This window comes from Dermacentor variabilis, chromosome 11, assembly GCF_050947875.1.
Source record: "Dermacentor variabilis isolate Ectoservices chromosome 11, ASM5094787v1, whole genome shotgun sequence".
In the NCBI taxonomy this organism is placed as follows: domain Eukaryota; kingdom Metazoa; phylum Arthropoda; class Arachnida; order Ixodida; family Ixodidae; genus Dermacentor; species Dermacentor variabilis.
This window is the reverse complement of record NC_134578.1, coordinates 105,445,215-105,464,740: the sequence shown is the minus strand read 5'-3', so window position 1 is coordinate 105,464,740 and position 19,526 is coordinate 105,445,215. Positions and strand designations below refer to the sequence as shown.

General features: G+C 44.0%; 1 protein-coding gene across 12 annotated transcripts in view; it reads right to left on the bottom strand.

Moving 5' to 3' along the window:
• Window positions 1-19,526, bottom strand: part of LOC142563987 (uncharacterized) — a 128,325-nt gene that overhangs the window by 71,366 nt on the left and 37,433 nt on the right. For all 12 annotated transcript variants that reach the window (XM_075674757.1, XM_075674756.1, XM_075674752.1 and 9 more), the window contains 3 exons: window positions 11,841-11,887; window positions 8,662-8,723; window positions 3,581-3,684 (listed from right to left, as the gene is read on the bottom strand). In XM_075674757.1, the coding sequence (XP_075530872.1) occupies window positions 3,581-3,684; window positions 8,662-8,723; window positions 11,841-11,887 (213 nt within the window). The remainder of the gene's footprint in view (window positions 1-3,580; window positions 3,685-8,661; window positions 8,724-11,840; window positions 11,888-19,526) is intronic.

The window sequence follows — 19,526 nt, the reverse complement described above, 5'->3', positions numbered from 1 at the left end:
TTTTATATACTTTTGCGAGTTGCCTAATGGCTGACATATGTAGTTTACAGTTTTATGCGGTTATACTTGTTATTAACAATCATGGAGGAATGGAAAGCGTAGGAGAGGTCCCGGACAGCACGGACATGTCGGGAAAAGTGTGGCGGGATCACTGGGACTGGTACCCCAAATATCAATGCTGCCACAGCAACTGTACTCCCGAAGCTCTCGCTGCTGCTTTCAGCCTCAGAAAAGCGAGATAAGATTTTTGCCTCGTGAACGCTGCACACTCTGTTCACGAGGCAAGTTGACTTTAGAGCGTGGTGTATGGCGTAAGCTTGAAAGTTGTGTTTAGGGGCCCTCAGTCTGAGTGTCAGCCAGCAACAGAGACACTCAAGTAATCATGGTGTGGATCTTCATTGTCTTCTTCAACGTGCCATGGAAAAGCACAGGAGCACGTCTGCTTCATTTAACTGTTACAGAAGTTTCGTAGGCTTTGTACAGATGCGCGTCGGCAGCACACACTGCCAGCGGCTTGTAGCAATGCAAGTTCAAAGTTCGCACCAATCTGCTATGGCAAGCTGATTGGAGGCACAAAGGGAGATCGCACACCAACAGGGCTGCCTTTCAGGCTGCAAAAATGTGACGCCAGGGCCTCTCCTATTTCGTTTCTTTCCTCCGTGGTAACATTATTCCCTTCCGATGCTAGTGTGTGTACTCGAAGTTTGTATTTTTTTCTTTGCTGCTTTTAAAATGTACTATACCTTCTTTCATGGATCGAATGCCTCCATACACCTCTATGCTCTGGGACCACCTCTGCCACAATATTCCAATACGAAAGTTGCCTGAACTGAAAATGAAATGCGAATGAGCTGTGAGCACACTCCAGCTGGCATGGCTCTCTATTAGGAGTGAAGTATGGGCAAGCACCGGCTTCACTTCAGCTGGCAAGGAGCTGTAGGGGGCTGCCACTTCAGCAATCTTGTTTTAAAACCTCCTCAATCAGGCCATGCAAGACAGAGCACCAGGCAAGGCTGTATTTCCAGCACAAAATGTTAGAAACAGGTACCTCAGAGCAAGCTAAGTAAAACGTCGTTAAACCGTACCAGCTTAAATAGTAGTTGTGTTTTAGAAGTAGTAAAGTCAAATCTTCTACTCAGCGGCCGATGAACAGAATGCATTTTGTATCCACATAAAGAGTACCAGCTTATTGTGTAGGTTTCGGTTAACATGTAGCGTTTTCACTTTTCGTTGCAAAATCATGGTGGTACGTCGGCCCGGCTGAACGAGCTTCAGAGATTGGAACGGCCTCCAAGCACAAACGCAGAGGGTGCTTGGAAGGGTGAAGCCACATCAACATCTACAACATTTTGGCGCCGTCATAGGCACCATGCCACAGTCGGAGCGTTGTGGCCCATGTTGTGGTGTCGCACAAGCTAGGGCAAAGACCGGGTGTTCAGCATAGAAGAAAAATTGGACGTCGCTCGTGCTGTCGAACATGGCACAAAGAAGTCGGTGCTGGCACGCGAGTGGGATCTACCGTTAACTACAGCATGTGGCATTTGGAATGCGAAGGAGGAGTTGGTCGGCAATGCTGCTGTGACCCCAAAAATATGTCGGCTATGAGTTTTAACTTTTCACTACTGTTGCCTCTGTTATTTCTGAAGTGTCACCTAACAACAGCGACGAGGACGACACAGAAAGTGACAGCAGGGGCAATTCAGGCCCAACAATGGCAGATGCTGAGGGTTATGTCAGCCTCATGCGGGTGTTTGCCGAGAAGAGGGGGCTGGAGGGAAAGGTGGCTAGTAGAGTGAGTGAGTTTGATGCCACCGTCGTCACTGCTAGCTCGTCGCGGTATCAAATGAAAATAACATACTTTTGTTGCATGAAGCAAATAAATACTGCATGTTTTCTGCCCTTTCATCGCACTTTCTCATAGCTCCATACTTGACAGGTAAGTGGGCGATCTCGCGCTATTTCGGTTAAGGAGTACTACCGTTTAGTATTTACTTTTTCAGAGCTCCAGCCAACTACGGTTTAACGAGGTTTCACTGTACTTGCCTTACGCATGACTAAACAGACTAACAAAACAAGACAAAAGGTTAGTATTCACAGCAAGGCAGATATTTCAAGTGATATCACCAGTGTGCAAAGAGGAGTGACTCGAGCAGATGTTCCAACAAGGAGACCTGTTTTCGTTAGGGCAACAACTTATCTTTCTTGCATTGTTTATACAGTAAGCTTGAGCTTTTTTTGTGCCAAGCTCTAAATAAGCTAGGTGTGGTAAACACGAATGCACAAACTCAGCATTGTTGACTATCCTCACGAGCAACACGTTTTTATACGAGCCTAGGTCATTATTCAAAAAAATTTAATAACCTTTAAAGCATAGACTCAAACACAAGATACTCAATGAAGATGTTGTACAGTGTATTCATAAATATCTAATTCATTACTTTTCATGAATATGAGCTCCAAAGACAGCGCATGAAATCTCAAAATGCAACATGTTACTGTGTGCTTGCTCACAGTAACATTAGTGCCTCGAACATGCTTGGAAAGAATGGTCATCAGTACACAAAGATGTGATACATGAATAGGGCATAAGCAGCAAAGATGGGTTGAAGATTGCAGTTTTAGCTTCCACTTTTCCAGGATAACCTATTTGCAGAAGCAAATGGAGCTGCAGTACCCCTCCAGACAGATAAATAGCAAATAAATATTCTTCAGGCTCTGCCAGCTGTTTTGCTGTCAACAGACTGCGTCAAGGGCAAGGATGGTTTAGTAACGGATGGCAACACTGTCAAGATGAGTCGCGGCTGCCACACCGCAACTGCCATTTTCATTTGCCGCTTATTCATACATCCTCTCTGCATGAAGTACTGATAATTAATTAAGAACATGCACACGGGGGCTGGGGGCACTAGAGTCACTGCCTAGTAACCTGGTAAATTTTCAGATTTCACACCCTTTCTTTGGAGCACCGTAAAAAAAAAAATAGAACCACAGCAGCAATCTTCATGTAAAGAATTCAACTGGACATTTCTCAATACGCTCTTCAACTTTTTCTTTGACGGTATAGTGTTTCAGTTGATACGATTGGCTAATTATGTTAATGACTGACTTATACTTTTTTTGTTCGCGTTGCTGAAGAGGATACTTAACAATACTACCGAACTGGTCGCATTTGCATAGTTCATACCTAGTTTTTTTTTTTAAGGCTTGGGAGAAGTTAGCTGCAGCACTGTGTATATGTAGCTCACTGTCACCCCATAGGCGAGCAGCTTAAGAAGTTGCAAAGGAGTTTGGTGAGGATTAGATAGCTGGAACGTGTTCGAAAGGAGGAATTAGGGTAGTAAGGCATATGGAGATTGTGCTTCGCATTCTTCCAAGAAGTAAGGTTGACATTACAAAAAAGAAACAGTAAAAGACTTTGATGTATAAGCTGACAAGGTTTGTGTGGTGGCCTTAGTTCTGAATTGCCCCCGAGCAGTTGCTGCACTGATGACAAATTCCCTTGTTGAAACAGCACCAGAGACACACTTGGTTAGCCCACTGTTGAACGATCACTGCTACAAAGCTATGATAAATCACAAACTTCAAAGATGTGATCTGTTCTTGGGCAATGGCCAGCTCTCTGTCCTTTTCTGCAGTAAGCGCCATGAAGTTTTCAACTCCTTCGGTGAGGACTCGGCATTCGTCCTGCAAGTAATCACACAGAGGACCGACTTCAAATGATCGACTTCGAGAAAGTTTTCTTGTTCTGCGGCAGAGGATTTGTTTAACACTGCTCAAAACGATGTGGGTTCGACTGCTCCAATGGGGGTTGCTTTTTTGTGCTCTTTACGCACTGCCTTTGCCAGAATTAGGTTGTAGCGTTTTACAGCAGAGCACTGCTTCTGCTGACTGCACATGTCAGCTTCCACAATGGTGCAGCAGGGACCAGTGCAGGCAGATATGCATTTGTGAAGCAGCAGGGCTATCTAAGCATTCATTCACGGATTTGGGTGGACTTTCTTTCATATGGTCAGTGGATTTTTGCCTTTATATTTTTCACATATCTACAATGCCAAATTATGAGATTACAGTGTAGGGTTGGGAGGTAATAGGACAAGTAGAACAAAGAGTGCAGATCAGTTGAGGTTAAGCACAAATAAAGAAAGTGAACACAGCACTAGAAAGAAGAACGCAAAAATGATTACTGGCAGTCACACATCACACGTCACAACCGTTTGATGACACACATCACATCACGTACATCAAGAGTGAATTAGCCTCACTGATTTGAGGTTAATCAAATCAAATCTTTGTTTACAAACATCCTAGTGGTGCAAATATACATTTAATTCGAATAACATGGTACGCTAATAGTACATTCAACTGCAAGGCTTTTTTGGAAAGCAGAAACCACGGAAACAAATTTTCTTGATGCCCCACAAGTAAGGTTCAAACTCGTGGTTGCCGCAGCAGTGCCCACAATGCACTGTTTTTATTCTAGGGTGTAGGTGTCCGTGTCGAGGAAACTGTTTTTCTGCAAGATTCATGCTCCAAAAAACTTTTTGAAGCTAGAGCTACTTTTTAACCTCTTTCGTCCATTGAGTTAACCGAGTTTGCCAGGGTACTCCAACTAACAATCTTTTCTTTTTTTTTCTATCTCATCATTAGAAACTGGAACATAAGTTAAAATGGCATCTTTTTCTTTGTGTCCTTATGGTGCCCATTTAACTTATAACTACAAACCATGGGTCCAGAAACCTATTAGTGACAGTACTTTTACAGTGCTTCTAAGTGCCCATTTTGATGTTGATGCCTATAATGAATTTTCAGAGCCTAAAACTGCCCTTTTCAATGTTTTGTCCAAGCTTCATTTTGCATATCATGTTACTACTACCTGCTGTGGAACTTTGCTGAAGGCCCAGCTGAATATTATATGAACGCTCTGCTGGCATAAAGGGTGTTATTAACAGCGTTGCTGCAAACTACAGCACTGCTGTGAAAAGTGCTCGAACTGCTCTACGCGACAATGCACTTGAAGAGCACTTTGTTGAGCACTTGGTGTACTTGCATGCTCAGCTTCCCCTTTTTAGGTGACATCATCTGGAAACTTGAATGCCCACATGCTACAGCAACCTCGAGTGGGGGGGGGGCGGTTATTTCGGACCTTTAGGAGAGGTTTGCCACACTCCCCAAACGACCTGTTGTGGGTAGAGTTAGAGTGAAACTGCAATTTGTTATGGATAAAAAATTCTGGGTTGTCAGTACTGAAAGAACTGCCAAAAGTTCTGGCCAGTGAACACTCTGCAATTCTAGAGGGCATTGGATCATCGAATGTTACGATGTACCGGTATGTGCTAACTTTGATGGGCGTTGAGCATTCCTTTTCTGCATGCCAACTAATATTCTTGTTACATTCTTAACTCCTTAACTTGTTCTTAACAGAATCCAGTGTTTTTTAACTAACCAAAAACAGTTTGTATATGCTAACAACCTTACACCTTCTGTTCCCTCTGTTCTATCTGGTGTACCTCAGGGCACTGTTCTTGGGCCACTCCTATTTTTAATCTACATTAATGACCTGCCATTCACTGTAACCTCTGCAATACGTCTTTTCGCTGACGATTGTGTCCTATACCACCCTATCAATACCGTCGCTGACGTCTCTACTCTTCAACAGGACCTCTTATTTTCAAGACTGGTGTGCTACATGGCTCATGTCTCTAAACGTTAGTAAGACTGTGCATATTTCCTTTCATCGTCGACCTAACTACATCCCCCTGCCTACAAGATTAACAACTGCACTATATGTACTACCGACTCGTCAAGTACTTAGGAATTCACCTATCCAAAGATTTGTCTGGGACAAATCATGTAAGGCACATAATTAACTCGGCTAACAAAATTCTTGGTTATCTTCGCCGTAATTTCTTCGTGGCACGACCACCCGTGAAATCAGTTGCCTATAAAATGCTTGTGCGACCAAAACTTGAATAGGCATATGCTATCTTTGACCCTTACCAAACTAATGTCACTAAAGCCCATGAAAGTGTTCAGAACCGTGCTGCTAGATTTATTCTTTCAGATTACTCATATTACACTAGCGTTTCACCACTAAAATCTAAACTAGACCTATTGGCTCTTGCCTCTCGTCGTCGCATCTCTCGCCTAGGCCTCTATCACAGGTTTTTTTATTCCATACCTCGTGACAGCCAGCTGGTCCAGCTGGCTCATCGTGTTCGTCGAACAGGCCATGCGAACTCCCCTCATATAATGTCCTATTTTGGACCCTTGAGGTATTAATAAATAAATAAATAAACATTCGGTGAAAAGAGCCACAACATGGAATTTGAAAGATCTCCGGGTGGTGCTTGTTTGTCACTTACAGAATCAAAGGTAAACATTCGGCAGATATCTGCCTGGTTGGGACCAACTGAATTTTCAAGCAACATTCGTAATTCAAGACCTTTTACTTATGGTCGACACGCATAAACAGCCCCGCCCCTAGGTTTGACAGCCTCCCAAAGATTCAAAAAACAGGAATTCCTCTACGGCCCATAGCAGGTTTCACGTTTTACCCCCGACGAGCTTTGTCAACCTATATTCGAAATATACTCTCTCTTCTCACCGGAAAAACAGAAGCCTACATTCGCCATTCAGGGCCCTTCGTGAAAACGGGTCCAATGGGAGTCCCAATGAGAACAACTGCCTGGTGTTCTGTGATGCTGTTTCACTGTCACACTAGTGTGCCTGTGCCCCTCACACTTTCCGTGGCACGTCGTGCGCTCGAGCGCGACCCCATACTGAAAGACCAAGCCCCCCTCTTTCAACTAATCACATCTGTCTGTTACTGGCCTTCTGCCTTTCGAGCGTTTACTTCTCTTTCAACAACCAGTTCTGCAGACAGACTAGCGGAACTGCTGTCGGTGCCACAATCTCAGTCACCGTCGCCATGGAGGACGTTGAAAAGCGGGTGCCTTCCACTTTTACAAATGCTTCTGCACTACGTGGTCGATATTTTTGCAAGGTGAAGGTTCACCCGAGGTGAACAATTTGCTTGTGCACTTGAACTCCATATAGCCTGCTATACGGTTTACAGTGGAATGTGAAAATTCTCGTTCTCATCCTTTTCAAACATCCTCGCCAAAAAGACATAGACTGAACCTGTCCTCTTCCGTTTTCAAAAAAACCAACGCATACATAACAATATCTTTATTTTATTCAACCCACCTGTCACAAGCTTTCTGTAGTTTCCGAAGCCTCAACAAGAGAGTCGAAAGAATTTGCTCGTCTCTGCACCTCCAGAAGGGAGAAAAGAACACAGTAATCTGTGACCTTAGGATGAATGATTAGACAAAGGCATTTATTCAGTGTGCCTAGGCGCAAGGCGTCAGTGAGACATTAGCCCATGTGCCATGACGGGCGGTCGTTGACATGGCTCACAAGCGTCTGCCCACGGTTGGCAGCCTCCTCCCTAGTCCAAAAGACCGTGTTCCTGACAAAAAAAGCGCAGGACATTGTGCACAAGGTTACCTGCACCGAATGCCCCGCATTGTATATTGGCGATACTCAAAACTTCACGGAAAGAATTCATGAACACAAGAATGACCTTCGCCACCTAAACGGAGAACGCAGTGCTAAGTCAGAACAGTGCGTGCCTTTTGATCACCGAATTAGCCCCGACGGCCTTGTCGTCTCGGAGAGAGAAAACAACCAATGATGGTGGCTCATCTTGGACTTTTGCCTTGTCCGGAAGGGGCCGGGCAACATCAACTGTTAGCCAAGAACTCTTCCCGCCGCTCAACGCTCAAGGTCCACGAAAAGCGTCTGCATGCCTGTCATAGTGCCAAACATGCATATAAGCAGCGCTACACCCAACGCCACCTTACCCCTGAAGGAGGAGCAGGTCTGGCTTCAAAACGTCGCATTTTTAAACTAAAGTTTGGTTGGCATTTTTTCTCTTTTTAATTGTTTGTCACTGCTTTCACAACTTTTCCCATATTGTCTAGTCAACTTAGGTTTCAGATAACTCTTGAAACCTAAGCAATCTGCATAATTCGATCTTATGGAAAATGAATTTCACGTAAATGGGCTTTAGTGGGTTGTGTTCCTCAAAAAAACTATCGTTCCTCAGATGCACAGTGCAAATTCTCATTATTTGAGCCTATACATATCTATAGGACCATAATTACTACCTATATATGCCTTAAATGGCAGCTTTAGTGCCTAAGCATCTGATATCTACTCATAATCGACATCATTTCTGACTGCATGCAGTGTCAGCTAAGGAACCAGTATGGTGGAAGTTTCAATGCGTATTCTTTCAAGTTGTTGTAGAGTGTTAGAAAAAAAATGCTGTCAGGACACTACAGTAACAATTAAATATTTCAGCTCTTCTCATGATATGATGCATCATCTATGGCAGACATATATATATATATATATATATATATATATATATATATATATATATATATATAATCAATTTTTGTAATCCTGATGACTGGCCTAACTGACAATCAAATTATTTGTGGTACAGTTTCAAAATTCCTTTCTGCAAGGTTACTACCATGTTTCTAGCAGAAATACATAAGTACTGAGGCCTTGAGAACACTTTCATAATTTGTGACTGAAGCAATTACAGTAAATGAGAAAGCTGGCACTTGTATGGCTAGACCAGCCCACCTGGAGGTTGTCGTAGTCCTTCAGCTTTCTTCTTAATCCTTCGTTATCTGCCATGAACGCGTCTAGAAGAAAAAAAGGGGGAAAAAGAAAAGAAAGGAAAACAGTGATGAGTATGTGTGGTGTCATAGTCACTACAGATGATGCAGCCCATCTGGCTTACACAAAACAAAAAAAGGCTTGTTGAATGAGACAAAAGTTCACAAACTGTAATGAGACCGACACAACATAGTAAATGACTAACATGAAACAGCTAAAAGAGTGAGAGGGCAATGAAGGATGAGTGAATCAAACAACTTTTATTGACAAGTCACAAGGGATACTAGATATAAACTAGCTGGATAAAGTATAGCCTGCTAGCACTAGTCACTGGCACAACAATGAGTACATCAAACAGGACGGCAGTGCAAAGCAAAATATATACAGTAAAAATGTATGAGGGCATGTCTGTAACCGCATCTCTACAATAGTCAAACAGGCAACATAGGTGAAATATACTGCAGACATCAAGTGAACGTAAGTGTTTACCAATGCTGATTTTACAAGCAAAATATTTTCAAACAGTATTTAGTTTTTTTCCTACCCTAATTTTCAGGGGTGGCCTATTGCAAATTTTTGTCCCATAGGATTTAATGAATCGCATGGAATCGAGATATTGTATAATGCCACGAGAGTTTCACTCACCCTCGCTCTGCTGATTTGTCATCTCATTCCTGTTGTGGCATGGGAATGCACTTGCAATATCAGGTAAAACACGATCCTTAACAGGCGCCGACTGATAATTCAGACATGCCTTGTTATTCGGACACCTCTATGGCACCGCCTCTAAGCCCATAGATTAAATATATAAGGACGATCGAAATTTTGGACACGGTACAGTGTACCTTGCTATAATTCAAACCCAGGACTACATGACCAGTGCTAGCCTGATAAAGAGACAAGTAGAAATAGCTATATCTTGTGCCTGGCTTCTAGTGCCCAATTTAAGCAGGTCAAATAATGCAAAACGACTGATTTGTTAGCAACAATACCAGCCATAATAATGCCTATATTATATGAGGGAATGCAGTAGCTTCATGAATGTGAAAATGGGTGAGTTGCTATCATACAGGGAGCATTTGTTTCTACTCATTGCAGCAGGCACCTGGTTGGTTCTCTACAGCATTGCTTACGCTTGCGAAGCAATGGTAGTCAGGTCAGGGAGCGTGCAGAAGCCTCCTCATACTTGATTATTGCGTTCGATCAGCTTTTCTGTGCAAGCAAGGTGACCTAGTGGACATTGAAATGGCACTGTACAGCACTGTAATGCAGTGTTGCAAAATACTGTACAGTAATGAATGATAGCACTTGCACGGGCAGCGTTCAAAATGTAGCTGATTAGACTGCCCATCAGCCTTCGGTCGAAGGTCAATCTGTAGAACTGTGTCTTCTTGTGCGAGCGAAAAGTATTGTTGAAAAGGATGGGAAAGACTGCTCGTATTAATTTGTACATATGCTGTCGAAACGCTGACGGATAAAAGCAACCCATGGTGGGAAAAACGAAGTTGCACTTGATAGTAGTCAAACACAATTATCAAAAAATTACACACTCATGAGCATCTATACCGTTGTTTGAGGTATTATTAACACAGCCTAGATAAGGGATCAAAAAATTAGGCAACTTGGCAGAAGTTTCCGTGTCTTTACTGCTGCTGCCCCTGAAATGGGCCCTGATCCATCGCTCGGGCTTGGTGAAATAACATAGTCCGCGGGTAGCACACACTGCTGTGAACATCTCAGCCAAGTTTTGCTGTTGTACAAGGTGCGTGGAGCACGCAAGCATATTGCAAAGTCACCCTTCTCTCAAACACTCTCTCTTCAACAGAAAGCCCAGTCCTCATGCTCTTCTAGACACACTATTTCGTCACGCCCTTAGATGCCTGCTACTGGCCGATAGCCGACATCAGGCTGCAGTCGGCTACATGGCATAGATACTGCGGCCGCCACAAGTCCACTGGCTAAGCGCACTGCGGCTCACTGAGGACAACTGCGTTTGGCTTACGTTTAGCAAGTCATAGGCACCAAAGGCGGAAGTTGTGGCATCTACGTTAACATCTAAAATGAAATTTGAACTACACGCCTCAGTCACATTTAGAAGGCGGTGTTAAGGGCATGCCCCACTGCGCCATAGCCTTCGCAGTGCAAGGCATTGAAGAAGGCGCGGGAGCACAGTGGAGGCCGGGTCTGACTGCCGATAACTCCGCTTCTGCAGAATGCATTGAAGTACTTTTTGCAGCAAAGTAGTTCTGAAAGAACCTATTTTCACTTAAAATGCATTTCTCCACTTCTATACAAAGCGGTTCAGGGCCCTTTTAAAAGTTATGTTGGCAAGTCAACCAAAGCGCTAATTTTCTGTCATTTTATTGATTACGTGCTATGAGCACTGGAGCCTAGTTTTGACGACACCTCCAGTTGAAGTTCAGATTTTTTTTTCCTCTCCACCAATCCACCGAAAATTGTAAAATTTTTCCAACAGTTCAGCCATCCTTTCCGATGGTGCATGAGACTGCTAGTAAAAGAATTGCACTGGAAATGTTTAACAACATGTAGAAAAACTCGATCAATTTGTCCAATTTCTATCAGCCCGGTAAGGAGAGAGTTAAGGTGCTGCGCCCCCTCCGAGTATACTCATGTGGCAGTTGATGCGCACTCATGGCCATGTCTGTCCGTCCGTGTTTGTGTGGTGTACACGTGTGCATGCGTGACATGGCTTGCAAACTGCCAGTGTTGCTGGCATCTCATTTTCCCATACGACTGGCACAAAAGCCAGCTACTTTTCGAGAACTCCGATTCAGAGGGCTTCGCTATTGATTACAAGGTGTCCTCAAGAAACAGGGACAAAAAGGTATTTTTGCCCGAAACCTTACTTAACCTAATTAAGACCGTTGTAAGGCATAAGGTATCACCCTTGTTTGAGTTTTCAGATTTACAAAGCTTTAGCAAGTTGAGCAACATATCGCAAGTAAATAGAATTTGAATTTAAAGCCTTGAAGTTGCTGCACTTGGAAGAACACCTGATATCCAAATTAAAGCCATAGTAAAGCTTTCACAAAGGTTGAGTAAAAGAAATAAATGAGAGGCCTTGTGGCTCACATTTCCATGGCAGAAGTATAGCTAGGACAAATGAATCCTTTGGAAAGTACCTCTTTCCGCTGATAAAGCGTTGACTTTTGTCTGGTCCCAGGATTCCCTGCAAAACAATTTGAAATCCCGTGTTGTTGAGAAGTTGTACAGCTGGGGATAAAAAAGGAGGAAGAGAAAAAGGCCACGAGAACCAGTTTTAATCAGCGTCACAACAAGACAAGCCATAAATGCACAGTGACTTAAGTGTTACTGTAGGAGCAAATATAGGAACACCCGAGGCACATTTCCACCATCGTCATCAGCGTCACCGTGATGTTCCATACAACGTTCAAGGGGGCGATAACATCGTGGCCCCACGCAGTATGTTGCAGGTGCAAGTGAAAGCGTGCTGGCTTGACCTCCCACACACAGGGGAGGAAGGTGCACTGTGTTCCATTGCCCACAAGGCACTAGGAGGGGAGGTTCCACTCCAGCGATGGCTGCATACGGCACGGCTGAGCACAGCCACGCGGGGCCAATCTGGAAAGCCATCTATGAGGCGTACAGAGTCTAGGTGCACTGAGTGCCGATAGCTTTGTGCGCGCTGTGTTCTCGCCTCTCAGTTCACTCTATAGCGAGAGGCAGCACAAAGGTCAATTCGCTCACTGCTCCTGTTGCTGTTCTTCTTCCTGCCAGTATTTTTACAGCGAGTGTCCATGCTCATCGAGCGAGATGAGTATATGTTTGCCTGTGCACACGTGACAGCATGCTTGTTAATTTAGTTAGTGATGTTTTAAAAGTTCATCCGGCCAATAAAACTACTATCGTTACTTTGTATGGCTGTCTACTAATCTGCTATCGCGATCAATGCTTTACATTTTGGAAGAAACTGTGAATGTTTTTCTTTGAACCTAAAAAAAAACGTAATCACGCTTGCTGCTGCTTTTGTCTTGCTCAAGCTTCGAGGCAAGATTGCATTTTATTGTTCAGATCCTTCAAAGAAACACTTGGCAGTGACACTGGCCTTGTTTATGCACAAACACACAATGGAAATACGCTGAAATAGGTGTGCAGCCCATCCTTACTGAGAAGAGATTACCCAGACCTGAGCAGATGTCATCGACATCTACGATGTCTGGGAGAGCTGGTGCGGAAGGCCCAGCATCGCCACCAATCGTTCACTCTTGCGTCGTTTCTCACTTAGCAGGCCTCCCTTCACGATAAGAGTGGCTTTATTTTGACGTTGTACAAGTGCAATTGACTAATATGCCTCAAATAAGTTTTCTGTTCAGTGCCCCTTTAGAAGAAAAATGCAGGTCACTGTAGTTCCTGGTGCAGTGGCCACTTGACGAGGTTGCTAGGCCACATACACAGGCTCTTTTCCATGCTCAGCAGCCTACAATACTTTGCATGCATCTGGCTACATTCGACTATATTCAGCGAAGTTTAACAACTCTAAATAAAATATGCAGTAGGACCTCGTTGACACAATCTCGTTTCATACAATTTCCCAGCGTCAACGTCCGTGATAGAGAAAACAAAATATGACAATACAGCTACGCTTCCATTTTACCGGTTAATACATTCTCGCTAAACTCTATCTTTTGGCACCAACATTCAGTACATTGCGAAACTGCGATTGTGTGATACGTTTTCCAGCCTCTATGTCCCATATGAAAAATTTCCGCCTTCACTCCACCCTGTGAAAGTGGATCTATAGCGGAGCTGATGCCGACATTAAGCAAGCACAACCGACGACGACATTACACAAGCAGCACCACCACGAGCAATGTACGTCACGCGTGCACTCGTGTGTGTGGAAGTAGAGCGTACATCCTCACTCCGCCAAGCGAAAGTGCATTACTGAACTAAATGAATGTTTAAAAGTAAATTGCATCACAAAGTGTTGTAACTGTTAAACCTGTAACTCCGTTAAACCAGGCTTTGTCTCGAGCTCGCCTACTTGAAATAACTCATGATGGGACAAAAGCTTCACGTTGTTCAAACAATTTCAATTTGAAAGTATTCCACAGTTATTCGATATCTAGATTATCTGCGAGTGCATCAAAAGTTGGAAAGAACGACTCAAAAGCAGCGCTAATCTCCTCGTAGTTGGCCCTGCTGTACACATAAATCTTTCGACTAGGCGTTATTGTAACCTTCACATACAGAACTGATAAATCTGCTAGAACAACGTTGTGATCCTGGCAACACCTGTACATTGTATACAACATCAGGTACGTTACAGAGCAAAAAGTTGAGTACGTGACCTGTTCCGTCAGTACGCGATGGCTCGTGCACATACTGATAGAAAGTGTTCTGATCTAAAACATCAAAGAAAGTTGAGTATAGGCTCCCTTGAGCAGTATCCCTTGGTTCCCCAGCTGACCAGTCAATATCCGGAAGGTTGAAGTCCTCCCCCTTAGAACAAGGCATTCAATGTTAATAGTTTCAAGAAAATTGGGTAAATGAACTAGTGGTTCTACAGAAAGACCAGGAGGCCTAAAAAATGATCCAAGAAGAATTGCTTTCCCATTCGGTAGCCTTACTTTACAAAAAATCAATTCAGTTTCATTATCCGTAAATTCCATTTGCACGCTTGAGATACTATTATCGACAAGAATAAACACCCCTCCGCCACGTGCATAGTGGTCTCGAAGAAAACACTCGTACGTGTCCGGAAGTACTTCAGTGCTTGCTACAGTCGGGTCAAGCCAAGATTCTGTTCCCAAAACAATGGTCGGTTGGATGGTACGAAGAAAAAAGTGAAAATCATCGACTTTATTTTTGACACTGCGGCAGTTAACAGAACGCTGACGGGGTACATCGCAGCATTAACAGTACTTTGTCATTGCTCCTGTGCAACGCCGGCTTTACTGTCCCATTGAAAGCGCCTGTCCCCCAAGTCAAGTGTATCAAACTTCAGAACTGATTTCAAGCCTTCTTCGCTGTTCTGTTTGGCATACGCCCATAATTTCTTTCGCTTATCACGGAGAGTACGGGAAAAGTCCTTAGATATAGCAACGTTCGATCCCTTGAGCTTGAATGCTTTTGCAAGCACAGCTTGCCGGTCTTTCAAAGAACTGAAACAAACAGAGATGGGCCCATTTTTTTTCTTCGTAGAATTTACCCAGCCTGTGTGTACATTCAATAGCTAACGAAGGCAATTCAAGCTTCACAGTGCACTGACTTATGATGAGCTCCTCAGACTGGGCTGCCGTCTCATTGGCATTAGAATCCGCCAAGCCATAAAAAAAGCAAATTATTGCGCTTGCGCTTCCCACGATTTTTCAAGTCCTCCAATATTTTAATCATGCCTGCCAAAGCATCATGATCTTGTCGCTGCTGATCTTCAATGTTAGCCAAGGTTTCTTCAATTGTGTCTATCTTTGCTAGCTTAGTTGCCAACGAAAGAAGCTGAACTTTGACGTCAGTAACGTCTGCGGTGAGCTGCGATAACTTGGAAAGTATTGCACTTTGACTATTTAACAGTTCTTGGATTAGTTCAGCAGTTGGTGGACCTGGGTTACACTCAATATATCCGCCACAAAGCAGCAGACTAAGTAGATAAAATGCTGGGCTACGAAAAAGTGAAAAATGCTGCTTGATATGCACACGATTCGACAACGCAGAACCCCGTCACTGACAGGAAAAAGTAAGATAAAGCGTTTGGACTGGAATCGGCAAAATGTAGCGCGACGCTTTCAAAGGTTAAAAAGAGCTAACCCGCGTGAGCAGTAGAAAACTTGTAAGGGTCACCGCCATCTCGCCGGTTCCACGCCCTATCGTCACAGTGCTGCTCTAGTGGTTTTGTAGCTGACACTTGACAGCGTCAACGCCCACTTGGCAGACAGTCGGCACACGCGTCATAATCGTCCAACCAGTCTTCAACATCTTCACTGCGAAGACCAGCGAACAGATGGGGATCACGCTGCTGGCCCCTGATGATCAGAGAAGGTGCAGCTTGCAGTGTCGAGATGGTTACAGCAGAAGCGCCAGGCTACTCATCCTGTGAGATGCTGGCGGACAGTCAGCACAAGCGGCGACCTGAACGAAGCTCCAGGGAGTATGCCAGGCACGCAGAGGACGGGGGATCAAGAAGCTCCTCCACCACTTGTGACCTCACAGCAAGGGCCGACCTTTATTGAGCCCGAGAGACGCGGCGAAGGACCCTCGGCACAGACCACCATGATGATGCGACTACCCGCACAATGAAGGGCACACACACGATGATAATATACAGATGATGAAGAAGTGCACAATATATGCCCACACAAGATGCATCAGGAAATTAATGCTTGAAAACTGACAAGCAAAGAATGCAACTGAATGGTCACGCCTTCAGTGCAATGTTGAAACTTAGGGTACTTTGCTGTCTTTTCAATTGCCCTTGCCAAAATTGCAATTATTTAAACTGCTCCATACACCTAATATTTGTATGCTACTCAACAGAAGAATATTGTGACAACCCAAAGAGGCCATCTCTCGTGGTGATCGAACACCTCGTAGTATTAACAACTTGTAAAGGTGTACAAAGCAAAAGTGAAAATGCACATTATTTGTTACGTAGTGTGTCTATGAACACATAGAAATGGGACAATGGAAACTGCGGTACAAGCTTTTTTTATTCTCCCTTCGCGTGCATACTGAATTCGGCAATCCACGTCTCAGTGCATTGCACTTGTTGAGCGAGACACTATTTCCCAAAACAAACCACAAAATAGCTCTTGGTGAAATGTCGACGGACAATCGCTGCAATTGTCACTGCAATGTTGCGACTGTGTGACCAACTGGCTGGTCGCAGCTGAACAAAGGAGGGGTCGGCACTGCGACAGAAATCGCACTTCTGGTGCGATGAAAATCACATCATGTGAAACAAGCTTAACGAAACTAATCAGCTACATGCCGAGCAGACTCAACCTTATTCATCCAGCGTGGCTCTCCTTCCAGACAGCCCCTTGAACTGGACGCCAGTTGAAACCAGCTTTAACTGGTCCGCATATACGCTAACACATAACAGTTTTATAAAACATTCATAATGCATTGTATAGCACAAAACAGTTTTCATTTTCTTGTGGCCTACGTACAATTATGCCACCAACTTCAAAGATGCTGACGCTGAAACATTGCTTAGGCTTGGATAGGCGCTAGCCAATGCATGTCTATGTCTGTGTACGTCCTGCTAAATTTGGTAACTTCATTCATAATTAAGTGTTTTGACGCAGATTGGCGCAGTTCGATGGTTTGGTGCAAGATGGCACAATTGGCGCAGCACTCCAACCTCTACAAACATCTTTTCCAGCTGCCGTTTTTCAGTGAGCACGCCACGAAAAATCCCAACTAACTAGAGGCTAATAGCTTTACTATAAAAAAAACCAGGCGTGAGGCACACGCAGTTAAAAGCAGTAGCCATCTGCCATCACAGCTTCCCCGCAGCACTCGCCTGCCTGCGTCACATACCAGTGCGTGTGGCATACAGCCATTAGAAGCATACTGCACGCTTTTAATAGGCGATAACCAAAACATGCTGCCATTCCCTGCTGGACGTGGTGCAAAGTGACCTCCAAGTTTCGTTCAGGAAGCGTTAGACCCAGGCGTTGCCCACCAACCTAATTTCAGTTTCCTCTCACAGTCTCAACACACTATGCAATAGGAAAGCAACACTGCGTGTCTAGGGTTGCTTGGGCCCCACCAACCTGGCATGTATCAGAGTCTCGTGCTGCAACGATCCTCGTCATGCAGGTGTGTCGAAATTTCATGCCAGATTGCACCACCCGAAAATGCTCCCGGCACGTGGCAGAGTTCAAGGAGCGCAAATGCAAGCTTGCAAAAGATGCAAGAACGACACCGTGCATCTCGGGCCACTCAAACTCAATCAGCTCGGTGTGTGTTGGTGTCTGTTCAACAATTCACGCAATGCTTTGCATTACGTAAGTGTCCGCTATGGCAGAGTCTGCTACATTATTTAGTGACTTCAGGTAATACATGTTCCCTGTTGTTGCATTCTTTCTTGCATTTCTTTCTGGAACTTATGAGTGATGTTCTACTGTACTCATCTAGAACAGCAGTATCTGATTTGCACTGCAAAAAAGTTCGAATATTTGTACAATCTCTAGAACATACTGGTATTATTCATATCTACGTCAATCCTGTTTTTCTTTGTTTTTTTTTTATAATCATGAGTTATGAAATTTTTTGGTTGGCTTAGATCAGGGAATTTCATTAGGAGCCATCAAAACAGGGCCTCTCGCATGAAGACAGATTTACCAAAGATACATGCACACTGCAATTTAACTCCTAACAGAGGCATTCGCCAAAACTAGCGATGAAATTCCCAACACAACACCACTGCAACAGTAGGCAACTAAAATGAAACGCATGTGTCTAGTGTGCTTCTAGCCACTTCTTTTATTTAAAGAGCCCTGCCCTTAGTGACAGTCACTTGAATGCACCACTCCATCTGCTGTCTCCTGCAAAAGTGCAGTAGGGCAGGTCATTGGCCTTTCGCGGCCGATGGCCGATTGCCCTCTAAACGATGTTGCACCATTGCAGGTTACTTTTGGGACTATGGCAAGCTTTTCCATATAACTTTTGTGAACAGAAAATAGGAAGTATTAAAAGAACTCTAACGGGAAACATTTATTTCAGCTGTATTACCATGTTACTCTCATACACCACAAAAAAAAAGCAATTCTTGCCATCAGAAGAGGCTTGCTAAGCCAGAAAAGCTGCAAAAAATAAAAAACAGGTAGCAAGACAGCCCGGAAGTTCCCGCTACAACGCGCCACGAGATCACAAATTTTGATGGTGTCTGTTCCAGTTTAGTTGATCTGTGATAAATAGAAATCGACCACACTGCGTTCTACAGGTTACAAAGACTGAACTTGACAAGCTTTGAAAACTTATTCCAAACCACAATGGCCCAAATACGAAAAAGCACTTGTAAATCCGTGATGTCATACCGACGTACTGGCACAAGGGTTCGGTCTGAAATTATTTAACGCAAATGGGAACCTTGATGTTAATTTTATTCTCTAGTGCACAACCTGTTCCAGTGAAATTAGTCAAATCCACTTACCGTATTCACTCGGTTCTAACGCACCCTCAATTGAAACGCGCACCCGTTTTTCGTGACCAAAAAAAAAAGATAAGCCCTCGATCATGACCTAAAGGAAGAAAAGTCCTCTACAGTACCGCACACATTATTTTTCATACAGAAATACAACTTTCTCTCATTTGGAAAAAAACAAACTTTTACTTCCAATGCACTAAAGTTGCGATAAAAAAAAAAATGCTGCAGTTTCGCACAGAAGGTGAAGCATCGATTACGATAGCAAATTAGTAGACAGCTAAACGAAAAGTAGGGGCAGCAGTTTTATCAGCCAAGTAAACTTTTAAACATTAGCTTACTAACTAAATTAACAAGCATGGCATCATGCGCACACAAGCATAAACACATCTCACTCAATGACCGCGGAAACTCTCTAAACGCTGGAGTGAAAAAGTGCAGTAGCAGGAGCGAGGGAATTGACCTTTGTGTGGCCTCTTGCTTCGACGCGAACTAAGTGATGAGAACACAGCGCGGTGCTTCTCCGCCGCAGATTGCTCTCAAGGTAAGGGCCGTGCAGCCACGCCGTACGCAGCAGCTGCCGGGGTAGGACGCCTCTCCTGTTTGCGCCAGTCCCGGACGCAAATTTCGAAGACTCCGAACGCCCGTGATGCGGCCCGATTTCCATCTGTCTCCGCACACGTTATTGCTTTCCTTT